Genomic DNA, 14,171 nt, shown 5'->3' with positions numbered 1-14,171 from the left:
ACTCTGTATCAACTCCAGCTCTGAGATCCCAGCCGGCTGAAAGCTGGTTTCTAGGGTTTTATTTACCGTCTATATTTGTTACAATGTTTGAAACTGCAGGCTCAGAGGCTTGCAGCGGCCAGTGGGGAACGTTGGAGTCCTCCATCACTGAAGCAAGCAAGCCTCATGTTAGTTTCAAGCTGCCTGGTTCCCGGCCACCATCTTGGCTGGCAGTTAATTTGCATATCACCCTGATTAGCCAATGGGAAGGGTAGCGGTCGTATGCCAATTACCGTGTTTCTCTTTTATTAGTGTAGATTCATATAGAATAATATTTACATTTTTAAGTTACAACTTTTAAGTTAGAAGATGAAGTATAGCTTAAGTTTTACAACAAAGAAGACAAAAATACACAAGACAAAAATAGAGTTGACGGTGAAAATATATCTGTTCTTGATACGTGTGGAAACTTTCATCAGACAGCTACATCTTCTTAATCTGATTGCCCAAATCACTAAAATATGGATGAATCAGTGCCATTTTTCCCAAAATTCGTTTGACAGGATCATATACTAACATTTCCAAGAGAAGATCCAAGCATCTTTATCCAAGTTTTTGACTTGGGAGGACAGGCTTCCTGGTTTCCCCTGGGGAATGTAGTCTTAATGGCCTGTAAAGACTCCACGTCTGGCCACACATCATTGTTGGGGGTACCCAAGGCTCTGAAAATTCTGAAGCGTTGATCAATTCCTGAATCCCCATGGGAAAGCGGTTTCTTAGTTGCTAATTCTGCAGATATGGTGCCTATACTCCAAACGTCAACTGGAGTCGGATAGCGAGCTGACCCCAGCACCGCTTCCGGAGAGCTATTAGTGTGATCACCCCTAATAGGTATTCCAAACGCTCTGGCAAGGCCCAAATCAGTCAGTTTAATTGTACCTTTGTCATCAATCAATAGATTTTGAGGTTTTGAGTCTCTAGGACTCTTCTAGAGTGACAAAACACAATCCCTTGTAGGATTGGATACAAATAACCCTTAACAGGTGCAGAATCCATGAACTGACCAGGAGGGATAGAATCCAAGTATTTCTTTAGATCCATGGAAAGGTATGCAAAGGTGAGCTATAACCTGGAATCTTGCATGAGTACATCTTGAAGACTGACTAAATTTGGGTGACGAAGTTCTTTTAACAGAGAAATTTCCCTAATTGCTGTACTAGGAACCCCTTCCTCTTCACTTTCTAGTCTGATTTTCTTCATGGCTACTGTTTGACCTGTAGTTTTGTGTCTACCCTTACACACAACTCCATAGGTACCGTCTCCAATTTTCTCTATTTTGGTATAGTCTTCCATCGTCAATCAATAGCTATGGCTACCACGCCGGCGTCGCTCTGTCCTTAACTTCCCAGGCCCGGCTTGAAGCTAAGCGCCTCAACAGGTATCGTGAGTGAACATGATTCTAAAAGTGTTTTAGGTGGCGAGGTCACTGTCAGAACTTCACGGGAGAGGGAGGCAAGACAGCACAGCACGTCCCACCACCCGCACAGTCACGGCGCTGCTGGGGGCGGGGGGTGCGCACCGCGGCGGCGCCCGCTCTCCGCACGGGAAGGCTCGGGGAGAGCGGCCACTCCGCCGCCCAGCGCGATGCCGGCGCCGGGGATCGCCGGCTAGCGCCTTCCGCCGACCACCGCCCCTTAAACAGGAGGGGGTTCCCCCGCGAGCACCGTGAGGAAAGGAGAAGAGCTCACCCCCCGCTCCGCGAGCAGCAGGACGCAGGACTGTTTCCAAGGAAACAGTCATTGGTTCCCAGGCCGAGATCTCGCGGGGCTTGAGCTGCGGAAGTGACGTGGCCGCTGCCTGGCCTTCCGGCGGCTCCCGGCGCCCACCCCAGAGCGAGGCTCCTTCCCGCGCGGGCCGCTTGCTCCTCGGAGCCCGGGGGAACATGGCCTCGGCCCTGGAGCAGTTCGTTAACAGTGTCCGGCAGCTCTCGGCGCAAGGTGAGGCCCGGCGGCCCCGCAGCCCCCGCCGCTCGCCCGAGCCGGGGCCCGGGGCTGGGCTCGAGGCTGCGGCGCGTAGGCCCGGACGGGATCGGCGCGGCCGAGCGGGAGCCGCCCCTCGCGCGCTGGGCTCCCGGCCTCCCGTCCTCCCGGCCCGGGGCCTCCGGGACCTCCCGCTCCCCCGCCCGCACCCCCGGACGCCCCTTCCACCCGGCTCTGCGCTTGACACTTGGGGGCGGTGACTTCCGTTGGCCGCCTGCGCGGGCGCCCGTTGGCCCCGGCAGCCTCGCTCGCCCGCGGTGATTGGTGCCCTGGCGCCCGGCCCGCGGCGCCCGGGGAGCCCGTCCTGGGAGCCCGGGCTGCAGGCCCGCGGCCGGCCGGCGCCCCGAGCCCCCGCGCCCGTGTTCGCCCTGCGGAGGCCGGACGAATTAATCTTCGTGCTTTCGGGTTCATTCATCTCATCACGATGGACCCTGGGCTCTGAATTAAGTAGTTCGCTGCTGGCTGGAAGGCCCCTGTCACCCTCCCGCGTCTTCATCTGTAGATGAAGTCAGTCCGCATCCCACGGGGTGGCAGGGCTGAGAGGAGCGAGGGAAGGCGCCCGTCCAGGGGCGCAGTGACTAGTGCTCGTGGGGCGGCCGTGGGGTGTAAGTTCGGGGCCGCGTGGCCGTGGGCAAGTCCCCTTCGGGGCCAGTCTCCCCACTTCCCTCGGCCCGCTGCTGCCGGAAGGCCCCCTGTGCAACAGGGAGAGGGCCGAGCGCGGGGCTTCTGTCTCCCGTCCCGTGTGTTTATAGACGTTAGGCTCGCAGGTGAGGCACAGGCCTTGAGTCTGGGAATGAAGACACCGCCATTCATTAGGGCACGGACACTCCGTTTCTGTTTTCGGGGCCGCAGCGCGTAGAAGGTTGGGTTGGGAGCCTGCCTCGTTCACTTCGTGTCCTGGCCACTGCCTTCCTCTGGCGGTGGAGCCTCCAGCGGCATCACTCACCGGAAGCTCTGCCCGCATGCTCTGTGCACGGCTGCCGGGCGGAGACAGGACAGAGGCCGCTGCCGCTGCCGCCCTCCACGCGTGCACCGCCCCGCGTGCACCAGTGCATGTGGATGAGGGTCTGCTTTCTCTGCTCTCGTTGAGAACTTCTTAACATGGAGCTTAAATGAAGGGACAGAGGAAATCTCACTGCCACATCTCTAGCTGGGCTCATGTCAGTGACACTTACACTTACTGTGGACTCTCCCCGGCAGTAGTTGACTCTCATGATTTCATAATGGCCCAGCCTTTAAGTCTCAGCTCGGCATTGATTATTTAATGGGCTGAAATGCTTATTTCTGGGTGTTCCAAGTCATTGTAAACTTATTTCAAGTAGTGGGTTTAAAAGGGGGCGATCATTTAACTGGAAGATGATGATGCGTATTCATACAGACCAGTGAGGTCTTTAATAAAGTGATAGTGAGTCGGTCTTTCCCAGTTCAACTTGTATTATTGTCTTGAAAAATGATACCTTATAGATCATGGAAAGACAGCTAGTGAGGTTTGAGAGTATCTATGGTATGTCTGTTATTAGAATAACCTGTTAAAATTGGTAAGCTAGTTCAGAGTACCAATTTGGGCCTAATTAGATTCTATACTTTTGTTATAACATTGTGATATAAGAGAAAGAAAAATGGGTCTTAGATTCATCAAGCTGCTTGTTGATTGATTGGCTGCATAAAAACTGTATTATTAAGCTGGAGAAGGGACTCTCTTCACCTGAGTTTATGCTGAATTACCTACTCTCAGGTGATGGGGAGCGGACAGATAGCCAACCAAGTTAGCCTCGGGAAAGCAGGGTGGGTGAGGGTCCCGGGAAGACCAGGCAGACTGTAGAGCAGAGTGTGAGGCAGGTAGAGGAGGACATGGGGGAGAAGCGTGAAGGGAGGGATGCTCAGCGCGGAGAAAAGCAGGTGTAGGGGCACAAAGGTGAGAGGACAGGGAGTGTCGATTGACTTTTGAGCTTGTCATGACCAAGACGAGGTGTGTGAAGGGAAGTAGCAGGACACAGGGCTGGGGAGGCACAGACCAGTCACTGGGCTGAAGCACGTGGACGTCTTAAAGCCACTGGGGTGATTTGGTTGAATTTTTCATTTAGAAAGACCGCACAGGTGCCAGTGTGGAAGATGGGCTGGAGGAACGAGTGGGCATTGAGAAGGGTTATGATGTAGTTCAGATAAGAAATAAGGATATGAATTAAGTCAGGGGACAGCGAAAGGAAGTAGAAGGAAATCGTCTTTGGTGACATTTGGATACAGAGAGGGAGCAGGGAGTGGTAGTGATAGTGTGTGTACTTTTCTGGCTTGGGGAGCCAGAGGAAGGAACGGAGGGAATGGAGAAACTTTCAGGGGGCAGAGGGATGTGGGCGTCTAGTTCATTTCACTCCTCTGGCCCTTCTCGGCCCTCATCTGAAATGAAGGCGATACAAGGAATAATCTTCAGGTATTTCTGCTCTGGGGTATGAAGTCTGGTTGTCCTACCTTTGGATTGGTTAGTACTGTAACTGAGTGACACAGTGTTATTCCTGTTTTTCAGGGCAGATGACTCAGCTTTGTGAGCTGATCAACAAGAGCGGGGAACTCCTTGCAAAGAACTTATCCCATCTGGACACCGTGCTTGGGGCTCTGGACGTACAGGAGCACTCCTTGGGCGTCCTTGCTGTTCTGTAAGGGCCATCTTCTCTGCTGGTTTTGTGCTTTCTGAAACTGAACTCTGTGCACTTTCTGACTTTTTTTTTGGTGCAAGGAAGTAAGCCATGTAATCAACATGGGGCTCTTTTGCACAACTAGCGTCATGTCATCGTAGTTATGTTTCACTTATCCCTACTAATCGTTTTTAACTCTTGTTTATATTTATACGCATTTTGAAATTTATTTTAAAAAATGAATGGCCATCTCACTTGTGGGCACTAGAGTTTGTATTTATCTGAATACGTTATTTATGTAGTCCCTTGGATCGCCCACATTTCCTAGCGTGGAATAAAGTGGGAAGAGTGATGAAGCATGGCAGGGCGGTGTGTACTGAGTGCGATCACCAATGCCCAGAAGCAACATTGCTTTGAATTCTCTTCAACTTTTTATTAAATATATATTTTTACTGATTTCAGAGAGGGGGAGAAACATTAATGATGAGAGAGAATCATCGATCGGCTGCCTCCTGCACACTCCCCACCAAGATCCAGCCCGCAACCTGGACATGTGCCCTGACCAGGAATCTAACCATGGCCTCCTGGTTCATAGGTTGGCGCTCAGCCACTGAGCCACATCAGCTAACAGGTTTAAGCTGTTTGAGATCAAGTTAAATAGACCTGTTTTAATTGGGTTCCTTGTAACTCTTGGTACCTTACAGTAGAATTACTTTTCTCTTGATGTTTTAGTATTGGGAAGTTAAAGTTGTTGTGAAAGTTGTAATAATATAAATAAACTGAGAAGAACTAAGAGCGAGGGTCTGGCTTTACTTGGACTGGGATTCCTGAGACAAAGGTAGGGTCAAGAATAGAGTTTAGAGAAAAAATTCAGGATGAAAGGGTCTAGAGCAGGGGTGGAGAGGAGATCCTTTTTTCTGCCAAGGGCTATTTGGATATTTATAACATTTGCGGGCCATACAAAATTATGAACTTAAAAACTAGCCTGCTGTATTTGGTCAGACATTTAACTCATCCCTAATGCCTTGGCAGGGCCAGACCAAATGATTTCATGGGCCGGGTGTTCCCCACCCCTGGTCTAGCGCCTTGCTCTGCAGTGTAGTAGCCACTAGCCACATCTATGTAAATTAGTTTTAAAAAGTTAAAGATTCAGTTCCTCAGTTGTACTACCCACATTTTTGCAGAAAGCTCTGTGGGATGCGCAGGCTAGGAAAGGCTTCCTTCCACTGTCTGTGTTCACCGATTAAAAGGACAGCGTGCATGCTATACCTTTTTTATTCATTGGGGCTTCCCCCCCTTTTTAGCATGCATGTTTTATACACACAAACTCACATGTATGTACGGGGTGGGCAAAAGTAGGGCTACAGTTGTGAGTACACAAAACAGTTTCTTCTTGTATTTAAGTAAAAGAAAACCTGCCCTGGCCTTGTTTCTGAGTACCCCGGATTTGAATTATGTTCCTTCATTATTAGGTACGGGGTCCCAAGTTTCATGTTTTTATTTATAAAATGGAAATGACAGTGCCTTATTAATTTATTGTAAAGCCCTGATGAAATTTATTCAGACATACTTGATAATGGGGAAGGAAGTACAGTGACAGATAATGTTAAGTCAAGTAATACTGAACTGGATAGAAGTACAAATTGAAAGATTTTAGAGAAATTGTGAATAGGCAAAACTATCCATTTCATTTTTCTTGAAATTAGTTTCAACAGTTCATTTTTTTACTAAAAAGAAGAGCTTGAAGTTTACTTGTGAGCAGTGCCTTAGTGGTGGTAGCTTATGTGATTTCTTCCCCAAACCTATCTTCGAACCTTCCGTCTCTGCCCCCCCACCAGAATGTTTATCGTGGGCAATTGTAAGGCACCGTCTGCCAAGGGCATCAGGATGGATCATCTGAGTCCTCCCTCTTCCCAGCACCTCCAGTTCTTCCCGTCCTGCTCCTCAGCTAGTGCTTTCTCCCAGAGGGACCCCAGCATCGCCCATCCTGGCCGTAGCCTTCTGTGGTCCACAGCTCTGCTTCCTTGTCCGCTCTTCAGGGCAGGAAAGGCAACAGCTGGCTTTTAAAATGAGTCAATAGTCCTGACCACATTGGAGCTGAAAAGAAAAATATCTTCTTAAACTTTTGGTTATAAGTTTATATTGAGTTCCTTCACAAATAGTAGGAAGACTTGATATTTAGCCCCATTTAATGGAATTTTTCTTTTTTTAAAAAAAATATTTTTCATTGATTTCAGAGAGGAAGGAAGAGGGAGAGAGAAACATCCATGATGAGAGAGAATCATGGATTGGCTGCCTTCTGCAAGTCCCCCACTGGGGATCGAGCCCACAACCCGGGCATGTGCCCTTGACCGGAATCAAACCTGGGACCTTTCAGTTCACAGGCCAACACTCTATCCACTGAGCCAAACCAGCTAGGGCTGGAATTTTTCTTTTTAAAAGCTGTTCTTTTCTAAGCATATTTTTCTTTCTTTTTTTAAAAATCTATGTTGTGTCTTGATTGTGCAAACAAACAAACAAAAAAACAGGCCAGGAAAATCTCATAGATCCTGTTTCTTAATTTTTAAAAATACTGAGACACATTTAATTCACAGAGCATTGGAGATAGGATGGATTTCTGACCTCAGTTGCTTCTACATTTTTACCCCATGAAATATCAAGGTAAATTGATTTTTTCCCTTTATTCCAGATTTGTGAAGTTTTCTATGCCCAGTGTTCCTGACTTCGAAACATTATTCTCACAGGTTCAGCTTTTTATCAGTACTTGTAACGGGGAGCACATTCGATATGCAACAGACACGTGTAAGCTAAACTGCATTTTGCTATTTTCCATTGAATGTATTTTGCCTGTCTAGTCATTTATATTTTTAATATTTTGTTATTGTATCTAGTTGCTGGGCTTTGCCATCAGTTAACAAACGCCCTTATGGAAAGAAAACAGGTAAGCAATGTTATCCAAGTGTTTGTAGTTCTGTTATAACATACTAGGTGGGGTGCCTCGGCCTGGCCGTGCCCTCTCGCAATCTGGGACCCCTTGGGGGATGTCAGACTGCTGGTTTCAGCCCGATCCCCTCAGGCCAGGCCCAGGGACCCCACCCGTGCATTCACCGGGCCTCTAGTATGCATATAAGATCTTTGGTTAATCTCTTCCTGTCCTTCCCCCTCCCCCCTTTCCCTCTGAGATTCATCAGTCTGTTCCATGTTTCCATGCCTGTGCGTTATGCCTCTGCCCCCTGGTGGTCAGTGCGTGTCATAGCGAACGGTCACTTAGGCTTTTAGATAGATAGATAGATAGATAGATAGATAGATATCTAACTTAGACAATAATTAATTTGTTAAGGTTCCAGGTTAGTACTAAGAGTCCTACCACTTAGATGTAGGTGGTCGCTTCAAGTACTCATAGCGTTTGCGGTAAGGACCGCTAGTCCCTCCGCAGGTGTAGACTCCAGTGTGGGGAGGCCAGCCTCTGAGGCTGCAGCCAGTGGTAATGGTTTTGGAGCTCCCATTCTAGTATCCTTTGCGTGATAATATGCTGGGTTTTGTTTGCTAAAACTTTTAATTGTAACATAATTTTAGCTTTATAAAGAGTTGCAAGAATAATGTAAACAATTCCCATATACCATGCACCCAGATTCTCCAGATATTAATATCTTCCCACAGTTGCTTATCCTTTTCTCTCTCTTTTTTCCTGAGCCATTGGAAAGTAAATTGCAGATAGGATGGCCCTTGAGTGTTGCCTAAAATATAGGACATTGTCTTATATAACCACAATACGAAGATCAGCATCAGGAGATGAACATTGATATCATTCTTTAACAAATATACTGACCTTACTCCCATTTTGCCAGTTCTTTATTAATTTATTTATAACAAAAGAAAATTGCAGTTCGTGGGTTGTGCTACATTGTCACACAACTTTTATTTCCTTTAATCTGGAACAGTTCTTTGGTCTTTCTTTAATTTTGTGATATTGACACAAGTTATAATTTAGGTGTTTCTCTTTTATTTGAAATTGAACTTTAAGACTAGTTGTTTGAAGGAGACTGAAACAGAAATAAACGGTTGGTATTTGTAGGAGGACTGAGTACGTGGTGGTTTGAAAGAGAGGGCTAAAAACTGCCAGCAGCCTTTACTGGAAAACCCTTTACAGTCAATCAGCACTTCAGTCACAGCTCCTGTCCAGAAACTGGCTGTGCCTCCCTGGAAGCTCAGCCTTGTTAGTTATAATCAGGGCAGGAAAGGCCCCTTTATCACTGGCCGTCTCAGCTTCGGGCGTAATTTATTACCCGGTAAGAGATGATGTTAGAGAACGTTTCCAGGTGATGCCCAGCGACCCGAGGGGAAAATGTCAGCGTCCTTGAACACAGTTACGTTTACTAAGCGTAGGCTGGCATCTGTTTTAAATGATTTGTTTGTTTAGATGTAAATATAATGAACTGTTGAGAAAGTAATGTTGCTTTTGATTATTTATCTTCATTGTAAAAAAGGCTCTATGGTTTTAAAAATGGTGCTGAATTACTCTAAATAGCATAAGAACCAGCGTAAGGAAACATTTTCTGACTGAATTGGGACAGTCCTGGAAGAGTATGGAAACCTCATGTTGTCATTCAAGGAACTTGTCAGTTAGTGTTATTTTTTATTTGTAAGTGACAAGCTAAGATCCATGTGCTGCCATCTCTGAGAACTTACCTGAAAGATGTCATTTCTGACAGCCCCTGCGAGGAATTGGCATCCTCAAGCAAGCCATAGACAAGATGCAGATGAACACAAACCAGCTGACCTCAGTACATGCCGATCTCTGCCAGGTAAGCAGCAGTGTTAGACCGGGTCGGGGATGGAAGGTTGGTGGTAGGTTTGCTCAACATCAGATTGGATAAATGAAGGCAGTTTGGTGGAAACTGATATGTCCTAGCAGTTGGAATGTATAGGTACCTCTATCTATAGAAAGAGAATTTTCAACAGTTTTTGGATACAAACTATAGAACAGTGCTCAGTTAGTAGGCTTGGTAGAACAGAGTAATTAATGCTTGTGACATTTAAAAAATACCAAGTTATTTTCTTTTTTAAGGAATTTTGGAACCTGAGAATAAACACAGGTAACTTTACACCTTAAAATGTTATTTGTTTATTTTATTGTGCATGGTTCAAAATCCAGCAGACAAAATGCATCTCCCTGCCACCCTGCCTCCCAGCCACCTCTCTCTCCAAAGGCAGCCATTGTTAGCAGTTTCTTGTTTATCCTTCCAAAGATATTTTATGAATGTACAAGCAAATATGTCTATTTTTTCTCTCTTTTTATTTAATCTTCACCGGAGGAAATGTTTTTATTGATTTTAGAGAAAGAGGAAGGGAGAGAGAGAAACATTGATCGGTTGTCTCCCATTCACACCCAACCGGGGATCAGACCTGTAACCTAGGTATGTGCCCTGACTGGGAATTGAACCTGCAGCCTTTCAGTGTACGAGTTAGTGCTCCAACCAACTGAGCCACCTGGCCAAGGCTGTCTCTTTGTTTATACAAATTGTAATAATTTGTATGAATAAGTATATACGGTACATTGCTTTTTGCTTTTTCCCCCCTTGCTTTTTTCTACTTAATGTATCTATTTTTTGTTGTTTTGTTTTGTTTTTGTTAATTCTCACCCAAGGATATTTTTCCATTGATTTTTAGGGAGAATGGAAGAGAGAGGGAAAGACAGAGAGAAACATCGATGTGAAAGAGACACATCGATTGGTTGCCTCCTGCACGCGCCCTGACCAGGGCCCAGGCCGGGGAGGAGCCTACAACCAAGGTATGTGCCCTTGACCGGAATCAAGCCCAGGACCCTTTGATCTGCAGGCCAACTGAGCCAAACCGGTTAGGGCAATGTATCTTTTTTTTTTTTTTTTTTAATATGGTTTTTTATTATTGATTTTAGAGGGAGAAGGAGAGAGAGAAAAACATCGATGTAAGAGGGTAACATCGATAGGCTGCCTCCTGCACACCCCCTATTGGGATGGATCCCTTAACGGGTATATGCCTTGACCAGGAATTGAACCAGCAACCTTTCAGAGCATGGGACAACTCTCAACCAACAGCCACACCGGCCAGGGCTCTACTTAATGTATCTTAGAGATGGTTCCATATCAGTGGTTTATAGCTGCAGAGTATTTCATAATACGGGTTTAACCAGTCCCGATAGGGTATTGAGATTATTTCCTTAATGAATAACATGGTTTGTGGATTATTTTAATCACGTGTTCTAGTTTCAGTGAAGGTGTGCTTTTCCCATTTTTTCTTTCTTTCCATCTTTTAAGAAACGTTTGTGATTGGTGTATAAAATGCACACAGTGCTCTAGTGGTAAGTGAACAGCCAGCTCAGGGGGTTGGTACCTTGTCTGCACCTGTGCCACCTCCCCCACATACAGGACATTGCCATGTACTTGCACAATTCCTTACACTTATGTAAAGGATTTAGAAATTGAAAAAGTATAATTAAAGAAAAAACCTCCATTTTTAATCATAGCATGCTGATCTATTTCTCTGTGATTAGTTTGTGCATCTGTAAACAGAATGGTTACTAAGTGAATTGTTAGCTGAACTTTAATTCATTTGTGGGGTACTGAATCTCATGGTTGGTTCATCTTTTATAAAGAAGTGCTATTTTTACCCTAACCTGTTTGGCTCAGTGGATAGAGCGTCAGCCTGCGGACTCAAGGGTCCCGGGTTCGATTCTGGTCAAGGGCATGTACCTTGGTTGCGGGCACATACCCAGTAGGGAGTGTGCAAGAGGCAGCTGATCGATGTTTCTCTCTCATCGATGTTTCTAACTCTCTACCCTTCTCCCTTCCTCTCTGTAAAAAACCAATTTAAAAAAAAAAAAAGTGCTATTTTAGCCCTGCTGGCGTGGCTCAGTGGTTGAGCGTTGACCTGTGAACCAGAAGTCAGGGTTCAATTCCCAGTCAGGCACATGCCCAGGTTGCTGGCTCATGGGGGGCGTGCAGGAGGCCATCGATCAGTGATTGTCTCATCATTGATATCTCTCTCTCCCTCTCCCTTCGTCTCTGAAATCAATAAAAACATATATTTTAAAAAACAACAACAAATGCTACTTTATTCTGAATGCTTAAGAAAGCAGAGTAATATGTTGATATGCAGACCCTTTTAATCAATAAGTTAAATGTGAAAATGTAAAACAATATTTTCTTGAACTTTTTGGAGTCTATGAATCTGCTGCTTCTGCTAAAGCTTGCCAGAGTACAATTAAAGTGACAATTTAATACAAATATGTTTTCACAGCTTTGTTTGCTGGCAAAATGCTTTAAGCCTGCCCTTCCATATCTTGACGTGGACATGATGGATATTTGTAAAGAGAATGGAGCCTACGATGCAAAGCACTTTTTATGTTACTATTATTACGGAGGCATGATCTATACTGGGCTGAAGAACTTCGAAAGAGCACTCTACTTTTATGAGCAGGTAATCTCATCTCTAGGGGTGTTTTGAACTTGTGTGGTCAGAGTGCCCACCTGGAGCAGATTGATTTCAGGCTCAGTACCAGGTGGAGGTCCTGTCAAAGACCCCTTCTCAGTCACCATGTGGACCAAGCCTGTCAAACTCACAGGCTAACACGGGCCAAATAAACAAGTTGTTAGTGTATGTGGCCGCAAAAAAAAAAATAAAAGCTTCAATTTTCATAGAAACGTAGGTTTATTTCCATAGAGACATGCTGAATACAAAGGGGTGAAATAAATGAGTCATCGTTAACATAAAATGATAGAACATTTTAATAAAAATTAACATTTTGTCTTGAACATTAACTTACCAGACACTGAACAACTGCACAAATTAATAAGCGTCACACAAACCTATTTTTCTTGTTCTCCGAAAGTGAAATACTTCCTGTTGCGCACACCCAACAAGTCAGTACAAGACTAATGACGTGGCCATCGGCTGCTAAAATATTCGCTGCTGGTATCAGTGGAGAGAAATGGTGCGCCCGCGCGTAAGGCGTGTGAGGGAAATGAATGCAACATGATTATGTATAGTAATCAGTCATTAGCGAATGTTGTAGTTTGTTATTAATAAGTATGTATAACAGGATATTGTAAAAATTATGTTACAAAATTTTTATTTAAACGTTTCTTACATACCATTATATTGGCTGGGCCTCAAAAATACTCGTGTGGCCCGCATGCAGCCTGAGGGCTGCGAGTTTGACGTGGTTGGTGCCCATGGTGGTGGTTTGCTCCTTCAGTTGAAGGGCATTGGCCGTGGAGGGAGGAGCGCTGCTGGTGGGGTCTGAGCCAGGCTTTGCCACTGATACCGTCTAATCTGGCTTCCGTTGTAAACGTCTCTACCTTTGCACGTAGGTAAGAGTTTGAACTGGATGATATTTGAAGTGTCTTGTTCTAAAACCATAAGTAAAATATTCTCATGGTTGAAATTCAAAGGATATTAAGTATGCACAGTGGAAAATCCCCGCCCCTGTGTCTGTCTGTAATGGCCACTGGAGTATGTAGTGTGACACTGCACAGCTTGGTGCAATAGTCTGGAGAGGTTTCCTTAGAGTCTGAGAGGGAGAACGCAGTGCAGGGGGGCAAGTGTAGGTGTCCAGCTCTGAGTACACGAAACAGTTTATTCTTGTATTATTATTTATTAATTATTGTATTAACTTCTACATGAACTGTAAACATATTTTTGCCCCATCCTGTATTGGCTAATTCTAGTATTTTAAGATGTTTATTAGATGTCAGTTCTTATTTTATTCATAGCACATATTAAAATAATAAAGGATATTTAAACCTTTAAGGAGCTTACCATTGAGCTGAAATACTAACATTTAAATACACACGCACACATCTGTGACTGAGCATTGTCTCCGTGAGTGGGGGTTGATAAGTACCACCAAGAGAACCTAGGAAAGGGTCACCAGAAGGCAGGTAAAATCTTCTCCAAGAGTACACAGTCAAAAATTTCCGTTCTGCCCAGCCTTGTGGCCTAGTGGTTGAGGGTCGACCCATGAGCCAGGTCTCGGTTGGATTCCCAGTCAGGGCACATGCCTGGGTTGCAGGCTTATTCCCCAGTGTGGGGCTTGCAGGAGGCAGCCAGCTGATCGCTGATTCTCATCATTGATGTTTCTATCTCTCCCTTTCCCTTCCTCTCTGAAATCAATAAAAATGTATATTTTTTAAAAATTCAGTTCTTCAGAAAATTATAAACACACTTCATAGCCACTGACTGCATTATCATTGTACAGCCAGGTATAAGTGATTAGCATACTGATCTAGAAATATCAAGATGATAGGCAATGTACTTAGAAAAATATTTCCATCAAATAGTTAAAATATTAAAAACAAACTTTTTCTTTTTTTTTTTCCCAGAGAGGAAGGGAGAGGGATAGAGAGTTAGAAACATCGATGAGAGAGAAACATCGACCAGCTGCCCCCTCACACCCTCTACTGGGGATGTGCCGGCAACCAAGGTACATGCCCTTGACCGGAATCGAATCTGGGACCCTTCAGTTTGCAGGCCGACACTCTAT

The 14,171-nt window shown here is 45.2% G+C and overlaps 1 protein-coding gene and 1 pseudogene across 6 annotated transcripts in view; one reads left to right on the top strand and one right to left on the bottom strand.

The window, feature by feature from the left end:
• Window positions 1–242: 242 nt before the first annotated feature.
• LOC118649356 lies at window positions 243–1,700 on the bottom strand (annotated as a pseudogene).
• Window positions 1,701–1,843: 143 nt separating this feature from the next.
• COPS3 (COP9 signalosome subunit 3) overlaps window positions 1,844–14,171 on the top strand; it is a 29,239-nt gene continuing 16,911 nt past the window's right edge. For 2 of the 6 annotated variants that reach the window (XM_036296284.1, XM_036296282.1), the window contains exons 1-6: window positions 1,844–1,976; window positions 4,540–4,669; window positions 7,338–7,450; window positions 7,540–7,589; window positions 9,361–9,453; window positions 11,927–12,106. In XM_036296284.1, coding sequence (XP_036152177.1) covers window positions 1,922–1,976; window positions 4,540–4,669; window positions 7,338–7,450; window positions 7,540–7,589; window positions 9,361–9,453; window positions 11,927–12,106 — 621 coding nt within the window. In that variant the 5' untranslated portion in view covers window positions 1,844–1,921. Of the gene's footprint in view, window positions 1,977–3,138; window positions 4,447–4,534; window positions 4,670–7,242; window positions 7,310–7,337; window positions 7,451–7,539; window positions 7,590–9,295; window positions 9,454–11,926; window positions 12,107–14,171 lie in introns of those variants that run through there. The other 4 variants (XM_036296283.1, XM_036296285.1, XM_036296288.1 and 1 more) reach the window with 4 other exon arrangements.

This window comes from Myotis myotis, unplaced genomic scaffold (assembly GCF_014108235.1).
Source record: "Myotis myotis isolate mMyoMyo1 unplaced genomic scaffold, mMyoMyo1.p scaffold_m19_p_29, whole genome shotgun sequence".
NCBI classification, from domain to species: Eukaryota; Metazoa; Chordata; class Mammalia; order Chiroptera; family Vespertilionidae; genus Myotis; species Myotis myotis.
This window is presented reverse-complemented; position numbering and strand designations above follow the sequence as displayed.